The 20,886-nt window shown below is 35.7% G+C and overlaps 1 protein-coding gene across 1 annotated transcript; it reads right to left on the bottom strand.

Annotated features, from left to right (window-relative positions):
• Positions 1-6,705: 6,705 nt before the first annotated feature.
• On the bottom strand, positions 6,706-20,093 carry SMC3 (structural maintenance of chromosome 3). The gene is made up of 28 exons (XM_022294094.2): positions 19,781-20,093; positions 19,527-19,616; positions 17,655-17,756; positions 17,360-17,536; positions 17,156-17,286; positions 15,438-15,516; positions 15,203-15,360; positions 14,029-14,104; positions 13,781-13,909; positions 13,570-13,714; positions 12,795-12,925; positions 12,266-12,418; positions 11,994-12,183; positions 11,500-11,633; positions 10,885-11,043; positions 9,930-10,238; positions 9,654-9,830; positions 9,313-9,396; positions 9,027-9,236; positions 8,864-8,953; positions 8,654-8,775; positions 8,413-8,565; positions 8,226-8,333; positions 8,068-8,128; positions 7,511-7,645; positions 7,321-7,408; positions 7,145-7,217; positions 6,706-7,040 (listed from the first exon to the last, which is right to left on the bottom strand). Exons 1-28 carry the CDS (start codon positions 19,928-19,930, stop codon positions 6,920-6,922), a joined length of 3,735 nt encoding a protein of 1,244 aa, XP_022149786.1. The 5' UTR covers positions 19,931-20,093; the 3' UTR covers positions 6,706-6,919.
• Positions 20,094-20,886: the final 793 nt, after the last annotated feature.

The following is a 20,886-nucleotide window of genomic DNA, read 5'->3' as shown; positions in this document are numbered from 1 at the left end:
AAGGGTAAAGCTCCGGTCCTGAGCGAGGTCGAATAGTCAACCAACAATGGCCAGAGCAAGCTGAAGGTAGGAGGAAATAACAGGCGACGAACCCAGATCTTCGACTCGCGGGGTCAACAGCAGGACAGGAGACAGCCAAAGTCCCTGATACCCAACGAGGGCAAGGAACCTTAAGATAAACGAGGTGACCTCTGACTTATCAACCCTGGCAAAGAAAAGCCACGGATCGACCCGAACCATCGGAGAAGTTGTTGAGTCAAAAAGAGAAGGGATTCAGCCTCGAAGAGTTGATAGACCAGGAAGACTCTCCATTCACGGAGGAAATAATGGGAGAGAAGGTTCCTCCAAAGTTTAAGCTCTCGGTTATAAAGCAATACGACAGGTTGACCGAACCAGTGGATCACCTCGACGCCTACCGAGAATGGATGGACATCTATGGGGCAACATAGGTGATCAGATGCCGAGTATTCTTCTTTTCCCTGAGTGGTTCAGCCAGGGTCTGGTTCGACAATTGAAGCGGGGTTCGATTTCAAGTTTTAAAGACCTGGCTAGAGCGTTCGTGACCCAGTTTGTGGGAGGACGAAACCGAAGTCGACCAGCGGCCTACCTCCTGATCATAAAGCAGAGAACGACAAGGAGCCTCAAGGATTATGTGGCTCGGTTTAATGAAGAGAAGCTACAAGTTGAAGGTCTAACTGACGCAATGTCACTACTAGCTTTCATGTCCGGCGTGAAAGATGAGCACCTGACATTCTCGTTTGGAAACAAAACTCTGAGCACCTTTTCAGAAGCGCTAAGCCGAGCCCATAAGTATATGAGTGCTGGGAAATTCTTTCACTCAAAAAGAGAACCCGAGGGAAAGCGTGCCAAGCAAAGTGCCAAAAGAGAAAGGTCAATGGAAAAGCAACACGGGTCGAGATGGGACAGAGTAGAGGCCAAGCGAGATCGAACTAGCCAAAAGGATCCACCCTGAAAGTTTGAGAAATACACTCCGACCATAATCCCATTCGAGCAGGTGTTGATGGAGATTAAAGACTAGAGATTGCTCAGATGGCCGGAAAGGATGAAAAAGCGCCTCCAAACAAAAGAAGTAAGAGGCAATATTGCCTCTTCCACCGAGACACGACCATATCGCGCATGACTCTTTCGACCTCAAGGAAGAAGTGGAAGATCTTATTCGGAGAGGGTACCTCAAAGAATATATAGAAGATCCCAAGGCGACTCTGAACAACGAGAACGACAACAAATCCCCTGCCAGAGAAATACAGACAATATTGAGAGGTCCCACAAAGAGAGAGTCTGGCAAGAAGAGAAAGGCAAGTGTGCGGGAAGCTAGGGCAACATGAAATTTATCATACATTCCTTGCAGGTCAACCCTCCAAAATTGATTTTTAGAAGATGAGACGACCCACCTCTTCCACCCACATAATGATGCACTGGTCATTGTTTTAAAAATAGCCAACACAAAAGTGCTTCGGATCTTAGTAGATGGGGGTAGCTTGGCTGACATCATATCATTGGCAGCTTACAAAGCCATGGATTTGGGAGATGAGATGGCAACGACAACAGACAATGTTCCAAAACATGGAAAGGAATGGAAAGCAATACAGATAACTCGACTCGCTATTACCTTATTCATCATTGTCATCATCCATGTCATCTGTCGCACCACACTCAGCTCTAAAGCGCTCTTGGAGAAAGGAGTAGTTGATATCGGGATGTTCATTGGAGACTTGACAAAGAGACCATGAGACGCCACATTCCGTAGCAGCATTTTGCAAGTTAACATACTCCAGGGTCTTCTTAAACTCTTCAGCAAAAAATTCAGAGTTGGAGAGTTGGGCTTTAGCCTCGTTGAGCTTCCTTTACAAGTCGGCCAACTCAGCCCGAGACCTCCTCCTCTCAGTCTCCAGGTCACGTTGGACATTCTCTATCAAGCTGTTAACCTGGTTCAGAGAAGAAAGAGCCCGATCCAACTCATCCCGAGGAGCATAGTTGCGACGAAGGTGATTAATCTCGTCAACAACCCTACCCGAAAACACAACCAAGCGATTAAAAATTTGCCAAGGCCAAAAACAAGCGTTAGAATATATGCTACTTCAAATACATGAGGATAACTACAGTAGCTGACCTGGTGGAGATCATTGAGATAAGTGTTGATGCTATGCTGGGGATTTGAGTATCCAAAGCTCAATCCGCTAGATGATTCACCAAGTCCTTACCAAAGGTCGAATGCCCTTTCTAGGTAAGCTGCCCCATCAGTTTCAGTTGTGTACAGGCCAGAAAATGGGAAAACTGACGCATGAGAAGAGGACCTCGGGTGACCACGAGAGGAGGATGGGGTAGATACCCCTTGGAGACAAGCAGAACGACAAAGTGGCAAGAGGCACCGAAGGCTGAGCTTGATGCTGAGATGAAGGATCATCCTCCGTCAAATCCGTCACTTCAACATTAGAAGCCCGACTTGATCCAGCTTCAGAGCTTCAAACATGGCACCGACGTTTCCTCTCAAATAGGGAAGTAGCATGCTTTGACATCTCTACAAAGGAAACACTAAGGTGAAAAATCAACTTGGATACAAAATTATGAATAGAGCCTGACAATTACCTGGAGTCTGACGAGGAGGTGCCAAACCAAAATCCACCAAATTTTGCTCCTTCACCAAGTTAAGACCCCACGCTCAGTGTCCGGTAACTGGAGGACAATATTGTAGAAGTTCAGCGCTTCAGCAATAATCTTGCAATTACAAGAAATTGTCAATAAAAGAAAAAGGATTTTCAGAAAACAACATGAAAGGAAGTCCCGATAGAGCTTTGGAATCTACTCACCTAACTCCCTACACTCCGTCGGGACAGAAAAATGCAACCCATTGTCATCACGAGCTAGCCAGTCACCACCAACAAAAAACCATTCATCCTTCCAGTTCTTTACAGAAGAAGGGCTCAGAATTAGGACTTGATTTCGAAATGCAAATTGTCATCGAGGCTATGTTTAAGATAGTAAAGCGACATGAAAGTGGCGGCGGTCAAAGGCTGGTCACCCCCAAGGTAAGACCACAAGATGAAGCAACTGATTAACATGGACCACCCATTAAGAACAATTTGGGAAATAGCCACTTGGTTAAAAGCTAGAAATTTTGGAGAAATAAAGGAAGAGGTAAACAGATACCGAATATGAATATTGCCGCATAAAACACGACCTCTGCAGGGGAAGACCTGTCGATGCTTTCGCTAGGACGTGGAAGCCGGAGACTAACAGAATCTGGGATGCGATATTTTACACGAAGACCACACATCTCTCTCATAATGAGAGTAGAATTATCCAACCACGAAGGTCGATAAGACCCAGTCCTAAAATATGGGTTTGATGACAACTCGTCATCTGAAGTAGTCCATTCAAAATTCAAGCCATTACCGAACGCCATAAAAACGAGAAGACAAAGGAGAGAGTAAGGAAGATTACCTCAGACGAAGAAAATGAGCAAGGATTCGAAGGGAAATCATCGGTTTTTATTGCCTTATAATCGAAAGAGCACGCCTCAGACCGCTGGTGAAAGACTATCAAGCTGAGACCTGCTCGGTCACAAGAAAATCTGAGACCATCTTGGTCACGTGTCTGACTGAGATGTGACGGGTCATTAATTGATGGGACTTATCACCCACGGGTATGACAAAGATGGGACTACACGCCGTGTGATGAGGACGGGTCGGTCACGAGCTGTTGAAGCATTGTTCAAACCAAAGATCATTAATGACAACTTTCTTTTTGAAGAAACCATGGCAAAAATGGTCAAATCCTTGTCCCTGACATTCCGACATCTACAGATATACTCTCAAAATGATGAATCCGAACAAATGGAGAGTACATCATCTTAAGAGTAGGAGGCAACTGTTATGAGATAGGAAACGATCAAAGAAATGAGCCTCTACAAACCGGAGAGGCCCAACCAAGCAACGATGAAGGGGGAACCCTAGACACTGAGTAGGGCTCGACCAATGAGTCGAGCCCATCTTCCCTCCTCTCCTGTTGGTTGAGATGCCCCGGCCTATGAGATCCTACGATCCAACAACAAGGAATCATATGGGCTCACCCAGAAGGTTCTGGAACTTTCTGAATACTTATAAATAAAACTACTAGCTAAACCCTAGAGGTAAGCAGACATGCCCTAATTACTTTACCGAGTAATTCTCCCATCGTTGACTTACGCATCGGAGCCTGTGTGACTGAAGTCACACTGGTTTAGGGTTGTTCGATTTTGCAAGTATCCGGTCCTATGATCATCAAGCTTGGTGCATATTTGGCAAGGAGACCAAAATCTCAGCATCAACACCATTCAAATAAACTAATATTAATTTTTTATTTTATTTTTGGTGTATTTAATTTTTCTTATATTTCAATATGTTTAATTTCAATGATGTAGAATCATTTTGGTTCCAAACGCAATTAAGAATTCGAAATCATTTCCATCATTTAAAATCCTGGAATCGAAATTATTTCCTACCAATTCCTGATGCCAACAGAGCGTAAAGGATCTTAGCCATTGGGTCAACTTAACCACTTGGACTTCTCTATTCATAGTTGGAAGTAAAAAAAAAAACGTGATGTAAGTTGGGGAGAATTTGTATGCTTAGTGACTTAGTAGAGTTGTGGTGTTGCTTAGAGAGAATTTGTAAGGTAGTGGTCTAATTAGCGAGTTAGTGGTCGGTTATTACTTTTCTTATAAATACTTGTAACAATTCTCAATTCAATTAATAGAAAGTTCTTCCTTTGTACAATTTCTCTCTTGATTTCACTCTATTGTTCTCTTTGTTTTTGTTATATGGTATCAGTGCATCCAAGTTCTTTACCTTGCATTTGTGTTGGATTTTAGTGCTCAATGAAGATGAATAGTGGAAGAAGTGTTTATGTAGACAAGATTACCATAGCTATTCAAGCGCTTTTCTACTAGGGCAAGATTTGTGAGATCTTATCTCTAGTGAAGATAGTGTAATTGCATATGATACTCCACAAAATGTTAAGGTATGAAGGAAGTGAAAGATTAAATGTGGCAAGACTTTTATCTGCTTTGCGAACTTCTCTTGGCAATGAATATATCGAGCACGTTCGTTATGTAGACTCTTCAAAACAAGTGTGTGATGCACTTGAAAGGTTCTTTGCTTATAAGAATACAATGAGATTGCAATATTTGGAGAATGAATTTGCTAGAAAAACTTAATGTAATTTGTCTGTTTCAAAATAAATTCTGAAAATTAAAACTTTGTGTTATAAAATTTCGGAATTGGACAAAGAGAAGCCCACTAGTGATGCTTGTTTTCATCGATATCTCATTTGTGAACTATGAAAGGAGTTTACGTCGTTTATTTCTTTGATACAAGGTGCCTAAATCAACCTTCTATCACTGAATTAAGTCTCGGCAAAACAAATGTTTGATGACAACAAGTAGTAGTCTTCCCCTGAGGTAGGAGATATTCTTTATACAAGAGATAAAATAGAAAGAAATTATGTTTCCCAATATTTTTCAAATGATAGCAAGCATTTTAGAAATAAAAGGTAGTCCAAAGGTAAATCAAAATGATGTTTTACGTGTGAAAAGCGGGAATATATCAAATATAATTTTCAGGTGAAGGTGGTATGTACTCGATGTAGGAAACCAAACCATATTAAACAAAATTGTCTAGTGAATCTTAAAGGATTAGAAACAAATACTGTATAAGAAAATAACAAGCCTAGCAACTCAATCAGGAACCTTTTTTTTTATCCATTGAAGCTATATAATTTGTTAAAATTCTGCTAAGAATGACCAACATAACCATTTTGAAACTGTACGAGCTAAAATAAACCAAAGTTTAAATTATAGAGATCAAAATGGATAAAAGCTTAGATAAAAAAAATAAATAAAAGAAATATAAAAGAAAATTATGTTGCATACAATGACCAAAGTGGTCACTTCGAGCCTGTTTGATAACATTCTTACTTTTTATTTTTCGTTTCCAATTTTTCATTTCCAATTTTATTAAGAAATCTATGCGATTAACAAGTTTATTATTTCTGGTTCCCATTTTCAATTTTTTTCCAACATAATAAAAATATTATTTATCATTCTTGATTTATAAAATACCTAATAAATATTAAAAAGTACCAATAACTTAAAAATTTTGAATATTTAATTGAAAAAAATTGATTTTCATATAAATTCTTTACTTTTTGAATTTGAAAATAAATGGTTAGCTTATTTTTTCAATAAAACAGTAAACAAAAAATGGTAAATTATATTTACCTTTATTAAAAAAAATGAGAGAAAACAAGAAACAAAAAGACGTTATCAAATAGGTGGTTCATTTTCTTATTTGTTACTCCTGTATCTAATTTTTTTTCTCAAAAGATAAATAAAAGCATTATTCTATTATTTTTTATTTCTAAAACACAATAAAAAATATCAAAAAATAAATATAGCATAAAATTTTTTTAATATTTAATTTAAAATGTTAATTTTTATGCAAAACTTTTACTTTAATTTAAAAATTTAGAAAATGAGAAACGAGTAGTTACCCAACATTTTTCTATTTCTTGTTTCAATAAAAAGAAAAATAAAAAAACAAAACAGACCCGTATCTATCCCTTTTTTACCATTACCTCTTCAATATATCATTTTTTCCCTCTATACAGAGCAACTTTGCATGAAAAAAATCAGTACAGTGATACAGATTTCATATGAGGAATATACATATAAATTTGGGGATACATTGGTATCCACTCATCATTTTCATGTCTAATTACAGACCACTCACAAAAATCCATACTTCAGTTCACTTAATAACTCACTCAGACATCAAACTTCTATCATAAATATATGATATGAAAAGCCACACAAACAAATAGCAAAAGAAGATGATTACTTTTTCTTTCTTTTTGGAATTTTTCAAGAAACTTGCTCACATACTTCAAAGCTTCCTGGGTTGATAGTAATGCTCTTTGTACAGTTATCAGTCTTATAAATCCCCACAAGCCTGTCTGCCAACTCAAACATATTGTTTCTCAAGCTGTAGACATTATTATAAAAGGTAAAAATCAATCATAGATAACATTTATGTGGTTAAATATAACTAGAAACTTGGAAAAAATCCAGTTGGTGAGTTCATCAAACCTTATAATGATGAACTGTGCATCCTTGGTTCTGTCCTTCACATAATGGCCAACAATAGACACATTTTTGAAATCTACAGCCACGACAACCACCACCATAAGTAAATGAAGCAGAAAGGTAGAATAAGAAGATCTTGATTATTTCGATGGAGTTATCTAAGTTTTCAGTAAAGGTACCCAAAGCAGCATCGATTTCATCCATCACATAGAGCGGAGTCGGCTTGTAGTGGTGAAGTGCAAAAACGAGAGCTAAAGAGCTCAAAGTCTGGAAGAGGCAGCAAGTCCATCAAAATTTCATCATATATCTCATTGATGAATATTTAAAGGTACGATGACTGTATTTCAAGATAATTAAAAAGCAGCCAACCTTTTCGCCACCAGACAAGTTAGCGATATTCTTCCAGCTCTTTTTTGGTGGTCTGACACTGAAAACAACACCTTCAGAGAAAGGATCTAAAGAATCCACCAGCTCGAGTTCTGCATCGCCTCCGAGTGTGATCATCTGTCAAAGATCAGCAAGTATATCAAAGCTTACTACTTAGAAATCCCACTTGCACCAAAGGATAATGGGAGAGGGATCTATCTGGATGAGAAAGGTCATTAGAAGGTAATTGTGGAAGCCCTCACTCAAGGACACAAATCTACCACCTATAGAACAGATCTTGTTCAAATAAAGTCAAAAAAAAAAAAACCCTCATTTCGGCTGGATATGTATGGAAGAACATAAAATAAGTTCAGACTTAACCAACTGTCTAAAGCAAGAAAGCAGATCATCAACATTTCAAGTGGGATTGAAGTGTGAAGCCCAGTTTAAGAAAACCCAGTCGGTGAGAAATCATTCAGTTTCATACAAAATTGTGAGAGTGCTATAAATGTACAATGAATGACAACTGACAGGAGAAAGGATGAGTTTAGGATGAGAACCTGATACATTTCCTTTAACTTCAAAGATATAGCATTAAATCCTGACATGAACTCGTCCAACCTAAGAGTATCATGAGCAGATAATTAGGAAGCAAGAACCTAAAAAGGAATAGTGAAAAAAAATGAAATACGTAAAAAGAGAAGAAAATTCTATTTGCCTTTTTTTCCTCCATTCATCATACTGCTTCTTCATATCATCGCGCTGCTGAGTGAATGTATTAAGATCCTCAACTCTTTCATTATAGACTTCCACTTTCTTTCGATATCTATTGAAGGATGACACTTAAGCAAAAGAAGCAAGAGAAGTATCAATATATTCAGAAAACTCAAAATGAGTAGTCTTACTCTGTGATTGAATCAAGATTTGGATTCATTTCTTTTAGCTGTGCTTCCAACAGCGTTACCATTTCAAGAGCCCTTTTCAGGTCACAACACTCAACAATGTCTTCTGCAAGAGTTGCTTGAAGCTTATCGGGGTCAACCATATCTTTATGAATTCTGCCACAAAATATGCAATACAAATGTTTCATCCCAGAAAAAAAATTGGTACTCTTAAAGTGTTCTTTATCTTTCAGAGGTTACATACTGCTCCATATGCTTTGCTAAAGCAGTCTGTAGATCATCAAGCTTCGCTCTGTAACCCTTCTCTTTCAACTCTAATTCTTTGTACAACTTTTTCAAATCTTGTAGTTTGTAGTCTGCGTCAACCTATGTAACAAACAACCTGTTACTATCTTGATTCTCAATCTAAGATGATGCAAATAAAGAATGCAACCATGGGCTTATAGGAGCACACCTCTGATGCCCTGAGTTCATCCATGATCTTCTTCACTTTATTATAGTTAGATTTGGATGTGTCACAGAGTTCATTTTGCTGATCAATTAGCTGCATATGAAAAGTACAAAATTCTTCAGAAAGAGACTAAAATTGCATGAAAAGGAATAAGTGAACAATTAACCTTTTCTGTCTCTTTATAACTTTCATGAACTGCAAATGCTTTCACTTCAATTTCTTTGAATTTTCCCTGCAAATTCTTTTTCTCTTCCTCAAGCCGTTCCTTCTCTTTTTTTGAATCTTCAATAGCCTTTGTCAACTTCTTTATTGTTTTTTGGCCTGTTTCTATCTGAACTTTATGGCGATTGATATCTGTTCTGGTTTTGTCAATGTCCTACAAGGAAACAGAACATCAATCTCTGACAAATAATTTGGTTATCTGGATGTTGCAAGGTAATACATGTACTTACAGATTGAATCTTATTCACTTTGAACTTTTGAGATTTCAATCTTTCACCACCAGCATTTTCTATCTGACTTTGAAGCTCTAAAGCCTAAAATAGGGGAAGCACGTCAGTAAACTAAAAATCAAAATCATGCAGCAATTTTGAACAAACTGAAATAAATAGTTCATGTACAAGCTTCACAGCACTGAAACATACAGATGTTCAACAATGAGAGAAATAAGTACGTACAATAAATCAAATGCTATAGCACTTGACCAAAAGGGCATCGAGTAAGTTAGTAAGCACTTGACCAGAAGGGCATCGAGTGAGTTAGTAATCTCAAAAGAAAAAGGCTCCTAGCATACCTTCTCTTTTAGCTTTTTGGAGCCTAGCACAAGTCTATCAATCTCAGTCTCCTCTTCCAAAATAATACTCCTCAGCTCCTGCAATCGATTGAGCTCATCATCTTTTGGTTTTGATGCAGCCTCAAGGGAACCTAGTTGCTTTTCAAGATAGCTATGTTGTGAAGTCAAACTGTCAATCTGTGTACACAATTAAAAGCATAAAAATAACACGCATCAAAATAACGTAATTATATTTATCCAAAGACAAATAAGTGAGGAGGCAATCAGTGAAACTACCTCCTGTTGGCTTTTTGCTAATAACATCTCTAATTGTGCAACTTCTTTTTCTGAAACTTGGTGACGTTGCGCAGCATCGGCAATTCTTCGACGGATTTTGTTCAGTGCATCAACCATTTCGGAGAGCTCTTTCTCAGCATTTGCAAATGTTTCTCTTGATACGCTGGCAGATCGAATTGATGTACCCATCTTACCACCCCGAGGCATACCTCCCCCACCACTCATGGTTCCAGATTTTTCCAACAGGGCACCATCAAGAGTTACAACACGCAAAAACTCTCTATTACCACCATATGCTATTCGTGTTGCCTGAGTAGAATGAAGAAACATGAAACCTCCTCACTAGAACTCAAATAAGCTTTAATAAGCAATTACTGTAGCCACAGAATTTTTTCCCAATTCCAATTATTTGTTCCGTAGAATGATTAAAACCTTAATTACTTCTCCAGAAGAATGAAATAGCTTTTCATCGCCTTTGTAATACTTTCTGACGTGAATGAAATGTTGTTTATTTATCAAAAAAAAAAAAAATTATAATAATACGATGGACAGGATGCAACAATGTCACCCAAAAGATCATTGCATGTAGAACTATGTCTCAGGAGTAACTAAATAAACAAATAATGAAGTGGTTACTATTTTCATGCGCCAAATGTTGTTCCTTCATCACTTAGTTCTAGAAAGTACTTCTGGTGATGGCATAATATGTCAAGTTGAAGCTAGAGAGATTATTGGGAATTTACTTTATCCATTGGGCATCCAAACTCCAAATAGTTACAAATATATCAGATAGATTATAGAAGATTCAGACATTTAGTAAAAAAGTCTGCAGCACACTGCAACAGTTACAATATCTATTGTACACTTACCAGCTCCAATAAATTTTCTTTCTGAACATGTGCATTATCCTTAACGACATAAAAAGGTTTGTACCATAAAAGGACTAAGAACCAACCTGCTCCAGATCCTTAGCGACGACCGTATTTCCCAACGCAGCATAGAAGGCAAGTTTCATCCTATCATCCTGTACCTTAATTAAATCAAAAAGGCGAGGAACCCCCTCAGGAGTGCTAACCTTTGCCTTCATCTTTGGCAAATGATCGACCTGCTTTTCCTGCATGAGGAAATAAAAGATGAGTCATGAAGTGTTGATTATTTCATGAATATTACCAACCAAAAATACCACATAATTACTGATCTCAAGCCTTCAGTAAAAAGCCAAAGCACAAAAATTTCATTAATTCCCCGAGATGATGATCCTTTCCTATTCATTGATTTGGAAATGTGTAGTAAATGACTTCAAATTCTAATTGTAAAACAAGTGATCTAGTACAATTTATGAAATAAAATATCAAGTACAGGAGGATCTTGACAGCCAATACTTCACTTCCATGTAGCTTCCAGTTGTGAACAGGCATAAAATTTAAAAGTGAAGTTTTTCTCACGTTCATCAAATTACCAATAATATAATTCTTAAATAAGTTCATTCCTCAAGAGTGAAAAGAGGATGAGACCAATTATCTCTTAGAAGAATAAAATTCTGTACATAACTATGATAAGCATGTAGTACCAATATCATGAAAGTTGCAACACCAAGATTTTCCTTCCGTAGTAATTCAACGCAGGCTTGTGCTGCACCAGATGTTTCTACCACAATATAATCAAGTCCAGGGCAAGCCGTTGATATCGCAACATCATACTTTGCTGCAAATACGATATTAGTAAAACAAATTAGCAAATATCTGGAAATGAAAAGACTAAATCTACTGGGTAAAGTAAACACATTCTGATAAAATCTTATCTAATGCTACTTGAATACAGAATGAACTATGTTATACATAAAATTTAATAGGCACAGAAAGCGCATAAAAAGAAGAAGCTTGACAATCTTTCAGAGTATTTTTATAGTTATAAAACGCAGGCTTGTGTTGCACATTTAATATTTATAGCTTATATTATATGCCTAGAATTGCATTATGGTTTTTAAAAGCCTAGAAAGGGAAAATTTCAAGGTATGGAAAAACTTGGATCAAGATAATGGTGCCTGCAATATAGAAAACTCACCATCAATAGCACCTAGATCACCCATTCGGCCATATATTCCCTCAATCTGATTGGATTCCTTTGCCTTCAAGATTGCTTTAAGGACAGATCCCTGACTTTTCTCTGAATCCATAACAGACTTAAGTTCTGCAACCTTCTGCCTAGAAGCCTGTTCTAGAGGAATTAATCTTTCTTGTTCCTTGATGCACTCCTGAAACGATAGTGAAGCACTTTCACCATTTACCCATAGCATAGAAGAAAATGCTAGAAATTTTTCTTCTTGAAACACGTACTTGTTCTTCTTTTTGAGCTTCCAGGGTTTCCAGTTTTCTCTTTTTAAGCTCATTTTTAATATTTTCAACGTTTGAAGACTTTTCTTCTTTGCTTTTCAGTATGTTATCCATCTGCTTGCGAGCATCATCAAAAGCTGCACGATCACCTTCATGCTGAAACAATCACCGTAGTTTCAAACAACAAGATGGAATAACTCCACATCTACTAGAAGATATTCCCACTGTCTGATTACTGTAAAAAGTAGTATTTCACCATAGAATGACTCTCGTTAATTACTAATTATTATGTCCGTTCTGTTCTGAGAGTAAGCGAGATAGTAAATGATACGGAAAAAAAAATTGCAGCACTTAGTTATAATCTAAAGCACCATATGAAAATGGAATGAACATATGAAAAATCAACTTCAGTTTGAGAAACTTTCTGTAAATGTGTAGGCCTCACTGTGAAGGAGTAATTGTGATTCAAAAGAAAGTCGTGGTGTATAATTATTACTTTGTAGTCCAAGATGTGCACAAGAAATAATTTTACCTTCTCACTCAATAGTTTGCTCTCAGTACACGCGACTTCAAGTTTTCCCTTGTGCTCAATCAGTTGCTTTTCCCAAGGTTCCAATTCAACACGAACTTTTCCTAGCTCTGACCGGTACCTCTCAGTTTCAACTAAGAGCAAACAAAATAAAGAAAGAAACAAATTACAAAAATGTCAATTTCAAATTTACTAACAAAATTTCTTGACCTCTATAAAGTTCTGCTAGTACAAAAAAATAAAAAATAAAAAATAAAAGACTTTGAGGCCAAAATTCAATATAACAGAGATAAAGGTCAGAAGACAGAAAATTAAGAAACAAAAGTAAAAACAAAGATTTTGAAAACTTATAATCAATTGATGGGAAATAATGTGACCATGATTAAGAATCAAACACAAGGAACTTCTCACTACCATCATGCCATGCAAAATGCCTTAATCATTTTCTCAAACAGAACTCTTCTTTTACAAAGAAATGGAAGAGTTACATGACGGTCCCTTGGCTAAAAAATAGAAAGTTATATCCCAGAAAATAAATTAATTAACAAAACTTCAGTATTTGAGGGTCATCAATGATTCACAACACCCTTTTACTCCTTTTATGGAGGATGTTCCCTTGGAACTTAAATTAGTCAAATCTTATTAAATTAATATAAAAATCATCAGTGATTGAATTCTAGTAATCATAAAAAAATTTAACAATATTAGCTCTTGCTAACATATGAAATCAATAGAAATTTTCTAGGATCTAAAACATTTACTGAAAAAATTGAACTACCTTTCGAATTCTCTTGAATCTCCTCCAAGATCTTCTCCTCATCTGAGAGAAGTTTTTGGAATTGTGGAATACTTTCCTCAAGCTTCGGAATCAAGCTTGTAGATTCTTCACACTCCTTTCTTAGGTCATCTATTTTTGTAGAATCCTGTAATAAAAGACAAAATATGAGATTTATGCACATGCTGGATACAAATTGGTCATTTTTCCACACCTTGTCAAACTTATCATCGAGTTTCTTAATCTTCTGCTTTAAGTGCTTCAAGTCCTCCCGATGTTTAACATCCTGACGTTCAAAGTCCTTAAATTTTTCCTTAGACTTTCGCAACTCATTATCAAGTTCCTGGATACACAAGTACAAATTATGGGTATAAATTGACACATATAAGCAGATTCTCATTATGAAATCAGGTCAAACAAAAAGAAATATCTTCAACAACATTGGAAGAAACTGAAATGAACCTCTTTGCTTTTAATATTTTTTTCATGCACAGCTTCAAGCTCCTTCAACTCCTTGCTAGTTTCACGAATTTTACCCCTAGAACAACACATTTAAATTGCATTAGCATACAGTATGGACATTTCTAGTCTAACCAGTATATGGTTTCATAAGTTAGAAGAAGAAAAGGCATTTATCACCAGCTTAAATTTTTTATTTCATTCTACTGGTGAAGAATCGGTGAAATTAATACCTCATAAATCAAATTTAAAAATTGCTCATGAACCAACCAACTTATAATCAAACAAAAAAATCACCCAAAATCAAGCTAACAAAAGCTCAAACCCAACTATGAAAACATTTGACCTAGTCAAGTGAAAAGTGCCTAAACTCAACATCAAAAATGCCCAACTCCAGTGAAAAACATTCAACGTAGCAAGAGTGTTTAAAAAGTACACTTTGGAACACGCCTAGGCACACTTCCCACAAAATTCCCCAAGGCCACTTCAATTCCCAAACACTCAGTTCTCTAAACAGTTTCATACAAAAATTATAATTACTTAAATCTTATGTTATGTTATTATTCATAGTATTCATATACAAATTTTATTTATATTTTTCTACAATGTGTCACAAAATAAAGCCTTTTCAACCTATGTTTTTTATTTCTAAATAATGTTTTACAAAAAAATTAAGAAATATCCAAAAAAACTCTCATTTCTTTAAAAAAAAAAAAAAATCTTATGAAGCTCTAGTTTCTTACATTGTTCTTAATCTTATTATTCATAATACTATGTTTTTTATTTATAAAAAGATAATTACATTTTTCTGTGTACCCACCAAAACAAAACAGCACAAAAATATTGTTTCCGTTTCGTGCTTAAGCTCAAAAAGCTATTCCACTTTGTTCGCTTCGTGTTTTGAAAGATGCAGAACACAACCAAAAGAGTCAATACCTCCAAAGTAGCCTCATCTAGCTACATGAGCATCAATAGCTGGCCATAAATCTTTGGAAAACAAACCATAAAAACTCAACTAATGGAAGCCATTAATTTTGTTCAAGTTGAAATTTCAATTTAATGAAATTAAACTTTAAGGTTAAATTTGACATGCTCGACTAAAGGTAAAATTTGAATTTTTTAGCAAAGATTGATGGAAGAAAGAAGGGAGAAAAATAAAAAGAGGTAAAGGAAGAACCTCTCAGTTTCCAGATTTACTTCTAAGGTGGACACTTTCTCTTGCAGTTCAGTCATTCTCTTTGTGGTATCTTCATGGGCCAGTTTAGAGGCTTTCTCTCGCCACTTTAATAGGGATAATTCTTTCAGCATGTAGGCTTCTGCTTCGTTCTTCACATCCTGTTATGTGTAGATGTAATAACTGTTTCATTTATATATTAGTAAATTGTCTTTAATACATAAAAAGGATACTCTACCTCCAAGCCATTTCTTTCCTTCTCAGCTAACTTAACCATTTGTACCACACCAGAACGTTTCTCATTGAGGGACTCTAGCCTGCAGGATCAATTACAAACGATCTCTAGAATGGCAGTGATTATTATATAGATCGTACCAATCCTTTGGTCTTGAGTTTTCGAAAACTTCCAAAATTAGTTGTTTGCACATGTATTGCACCTGATTTATGTTTTTTTTTTAATTTAGTTAAATCTTACGTAATGAAAAAGAGTTGTAACATTGCTTTTGACGTTTAATTTTATTAAAATAAGATTTCGTATGAATATAATATTTAATAGTAAAAGAATAATGAAAAATATTTATCCTAGGGAAGTTATTTTAGTCAAGTAAAAAAGCATATGCACTTCACTCATTAAGATAACAGACTTAAAACATACTTAATTGTCCAATATTTGGGGGAAATATAGCATAAACACTCTCCTAACTCCATCCTTAAAAGAATAAACAATTGTCTTTGAAATTAGATTTTTTTATTCCTCTATCCTTAAAGAGTAACATAAACATAAATCAGTTCCTCTTATTCATCCTTAAAAGAATAAAGAATTGTCTTTGAAATTAGATTGTTTGGTGAACTTTTTTATTCTATATATAGTTTTGATAGTACTTTGATGAAGTAAATAACAAAATACTCATTAACTGGAAAAGTCATTGAGTGACCTTTGTTCATGCCTTACTTTTTCTAACTCTTAACATTTTGATCATCAAAAATCACTTCTGTAATTGTATTGAAATTTTAGCTTTAGAAATTATTTTGTCCCTTCAACTTCCAACTTTTTTCACCCAAACGTGCACAATGGGACGTTATAGACATGAATTGAGCTGAAAATTATAAGCTATAGAGTAACTTCAGCATTAGATATAATGTATAGTCTAATCAAAATTTGGATGTAAAGTATGGTTATTTGTTCACTAACTTGGTTGTTTAGTAATGTTGCTAAAAGAAATTGTTGCATAAGAAAATATTAAAAGTTTGTTTAATATTGTAAATATCCCATTTTTAAAAGCAAGATTCAAATGAAAAATAACAGTCATATTATCGAAGTAATTTTATTTTTCCCAAAAGATAAAACTTATTGTAGTATTTTTTATTAATAAATAAAATTTTATTTTGTTATTACATATTTTCATGATTATTATATTATTAATTATGGTTTTGATAGTTTGTGTTTTTCCATGTTTTTTCTTTCACTAATAAAGTTTAGAATTATCATATCATTAATTGGCTATATAATTCTAATCACTAATCAGGACTTAAAAGGGTTGAAGGGAAAAACTTCTGATTTCCTTTTAAACCTCTCTTATTTTTTATGAATTCTATAATGAACTTCACTTTGATTTAAACACTAAATAATTATCAACTATTAGTGATCTTTTCTACATAGGTATGAAAGAACTAGCAAAGTCATTCTTCTTTAAACATAAAATGACATTAAATAAAATTCTAGGCAAAAGAAAGTTTAAAAAGAAAAAACCAGTATTGAGGATCCAGTTTTTCTTTCCATGAAACTAGATTTTGAGGCCAATAATTTGCGTATCTATTTCTGATGGTTAATCTTCCTAAGAACATCAACAGCAAAAATCTCACAGAATAATGGCATACTGTGCAGAACTTTCGGAAGTCCTACAGAAAAATAATAAGAAACAATCCACCAAAATAAAATTTCAGAAAATCACTTACTGCTTATTTGATTCATCAATCATTTCAACATATTTGATAGTTCCGATTATATCCTCCAGATATTCAAGAAACCCCTCATCGTGAGGTCCTTGAGCTTTCGGCTTCATCAGTGAAATCTGCTCGACTTCACCCTGATAAAACCAAAGATATATCACATTTCATATAAATTCTCCACTAAAACACCACCAATGCAATCGAACTAACCTGAAGGATCAAAAAACGATTGTTATCCAAGTCAACTCCTTTACCCTTCAACTTTTTGGTAACTTCAGTGAAATTACTTGTGCGATCATTAATGTAATACTTAGAAGAGTTATCACGGAAGGCAGCCCGGGTAATAACAAAGTCAGTTCCGGGAACAGCTTCATATGCTCCATCATCCTGCAGTTAGTCAACAGCACAAATCAAAATGATTGTCCATTCTCAAAAAAAGAACAAAACATTTTAAGAACATGCAAGTCATTAAATAGTTTAAAATCAATTGTCAATCATAAATTACCAGATCAACTATTTCCTGGAAGTGAACTGAAACACTTGCACGCTCTAAATTCTGATGATTGGTGGAATTATGAATAAGCTCAGAGACTTTGTTGAGTCGCATCTGCACGCCATTTATGCAATTAGAAACAACTAGGAGAATCTAACAATTCATATTTTCCATTTAATGATTGCACCATTATTATGTTGTGTATTTTGCAGTGTGTATACATGTAAAAATGGTATAGGTCGTAGATAATTATTCCGTTTCTCCTCTCTATTTACTTTATTTATGTAGCAGTAGAAATCGGCACATTTCATTGCACTTTCCTGTTTCACCTTCATCTTGCTCTCAATAACTAAAATCTTATTTGGTATGAAAAATGTTAGACTCATGAAGTTTGATAAAAGGTAGATGGTTTTCTGTTACGAACCACAGCTCAACCAGTTGAGTTTATTTCAACAAGGGAAACACAAGGCCCATGGTCTATCAAGGTTATGATGCGTCGATCACCACAAACCAATCCCGTTTGGGATGCTTACATGGGTTTACAGAGCGTGGAGTATGCTTAAAAAGCTCTAGAGAGTAGCCAACACAGCCGAGTAAATCAACTTAGAAGCATCTTGCAGATTACTAGGCAAAACCACCCCAAAACGAGTGATTACCTCTCTCTATAATGAAGCAATTGGCTGGGAGCCTTCTTTTACAAGTATGCCAGTTAATGAGAGTTACATGATTTTAGAGACACTAGAGAGCACCAGAGCTAAATGGTGAATAGTGTATGTTGTTTGTAATATCAATGGAAAAGAGACTGTTACATACACGACCTGTTAATGCGAGTTGCTCGCAACTTTAATCACTTTTCAGAACTCCCTCATCCAACTGTCAAAAAGAAATAGTCTTTTCCAACATATTTGTAAACTCAGTCTTCAACAAGTCTAAGAACCAAGGAACCAATGAACAGCGTCAAAATCAAGGAAGGGCACAGGATAAATCAAAACTCCAATGCATAGAGAGGAATTGGAAGTCCAAGAGGCCGTGGAGGTAGAGAAAGCAATGGACAGAGAGGCAACAATTCAAGACCAACCTGGCAGGTAAATGGAAGGTTTGGCCACTACGTTGCTTTTTGTTATTTTCGAACCCCCCCTCCTCCCCCAAGAAGAAAGCAATAAGTCCTCTGCTTGATTTGCAGTCCTCAAGGATTTGCAACTTTAAAATCAGACAATTCACTTTTCTTTTTCAGGCATGAAAATCTGACAGTTTTCCTAACAATCTATGTAAACTACATTATGGCGAAAATAATTGATACAAATTGACAGGTTTTAACAGACAAAAATGGGATGCACCTCAGCCAAAGAAAATACATCATTATTTACTACAAAGGTTGGAGCTTTAACACCTTAAGCCATTCTCCACTTCAGCTGTTCTTGGGAAGTTTATATTCATGAGCTCCCTAGACAGTCCTACAGAGTACAGAAGCCTTAATGGCACACTCCACTACCTTACCAATACCATACCAGAACTCCCCTTCATAATATACATATAAAATCAATTTTTAAAAAAGCCAAACATTGTACATTGATCCTAATTAGGCTTGTAGCACAAGAAAAAGTTAATTGCTACAAACGCAAGTAATAAGTGAGGTACGCCTGACATCATTCCTTTTGGTATATGGTCTATTTAGATAGCAATTCAAATTGGCTCATTTCATCGAGCTTTCCCGTTCCACCTTCATCTTTCTCTCAGTACCTAAAATCTCATCAGAAACCCGGGAAATTATTCCGGTTGCTTTTACCACAGCCAGAAATACTTTTATATCGATTTTGTGTAAATGGCATGCAATGTTCTGTAACAATAAATCATTACAACGTGCAGGGAATAGACTTAGCGGACCTGTTTAGCTCGCTTTCCGAAGACAAATAACATTGCATCAATTACGTTACTTTTCCCACTGCCATTCGGTCCAACCACAGCAGAAAAACTCTGAAACCAGAAAATGTAAAAAAAAAAATACAAAAACAAAGGAAAATTAGAAGGCAATTACAGCGTCTTTTCGCTAACTAAGAAAAAAAAAAAGTTCCCCAACACCATTTCCGCCATTCTCAGCAGCAAAAGAACAAAACCCTAGGTTTGAGTTGGTAGCTAACCTTGTGGAAGGGCCCAACGCGTTGTTCACCAGCGTAAGATTTGAAGTTCCTCAACACCATTTCCTTAATGAAGAGCCTCGGACCTCTCGATCTTCCACCGAAAGAATCAACAGGCTCCGCCATCGTCTCATCCAGCGGTTGGCTACCCATTTCGGAAGAAGCTCTACGGTTAACCAGAAGTGAAATGGAAACGAAATTCACAGACCTGGGAGAGGAAACTCTCGAGAATTAAGAATTTCCGCGGGTTCAGGACAGAGGAACACACAGCAAGGCTCTGGTCTTCCTCTGCTCCACAGAATACAAATACAAATGTTTGAATGAGAAATTGTTTAACAGAAAACTCGAAGTATGGTAGATTAGGCGGGAAAACGGAAAATGGCCGTGAGTTTCAAAAGCAAATATGGGCCGTTAATCCAGGCCCATATTAAAAAACGGTCCGATCCAGAGAGAAGGTGTGGTCGAGAACAGAGCCATTGGAGAAAAGGAGAATTAGTTTTAGAACTTTTGTTCCAAAACAATGAATTATTTTTTAAATAATTTCCCACAAAAAAAAAAAAAGAAAAAAACTTCTTGTTCTTTAATTTTTTTCCCCTTCTAAACAAAGGAACTGAGAGCAAGTCAAGGGTTCAAATTAAATGTCTTTATGAGTCTTAATGTTTTAATATTTATTTATTAAAACTATTATTTACAAATTTATAATTTAGAAAGAGTATGTTCATTTTCCTAAATAATCAAGATCATCTGTGAAAATCCCACTGATAGAAAGCAAAAAGAATCACTTTTAAAAACAATTTTATCCACGGATATTTTCACCAATACAAATAAGGTTAAATTACAAAATTGGTCATTATGATTTAAGCTGAGCCTTCATTTCATTTCTATAGTTCTAAAAGTTTCAATTTAGTCTCTATAGTTTGAGTTTAGTTTCAATTTGGTCCTATAGAATTAGAAATTTCAATTTGATCTGTATGATTTGGTTGAATCTGCAACTTTCTTTACATGGCTAGTGCCCGTTAGATAACTATTTCGTTTTTGCTTTCCTATTTTCTTGTTTTTTAAAATTAAACTTACAAATACTACTGGAACATACGTGTTTCTTTCTTTTG

Source organism: Momordica charantia, assembly GCF_013281855.1.
Source record: "Momordica charantia cultivar OHB3-1 chromosome 8 unlocalized genomic scaffold, Mcharantia_2.0 BLBB01000008.1, whole genome shotgun sequence".
NCBI classification, from domain to species: Eukaryota; Viridiplantae; Streptophyta; class Magnoliopsida; order Cucurbitales; family Cucurbitaceae; genus Momordica; species Momordica charantia.
The sequence above is the reverse complement of the archived record's forward strand: the minus strand, read 5'-3'. Positions and strand labels throughout refer to the sequence as shown.

Excerpts from the sequence above, each read along its gene's own strand:
- SMC3 (XM_022294094.2), bottom strand. The coding sequence starts at position 19,930 with ATGGGTAGCCAACCGCTGGATGAGACGATGGCGGAGCCTGTTGATTCT. Across the intron at positions 17,537-17,654 it reads TCCAGGAAATAGTTGATCTG|GATGATGGAGCATATGAAGC; the intron begins GTAATTTATGAT and ends GACTAACTGCAG. Across the intron at positions 8,954-9,026 it reads GTTATAAAGAGACAGAAAAG|CTAATTGATCAGCAAAATGA; the intron begins GTTAATTGTTCA and ends TTTCATATGCAG.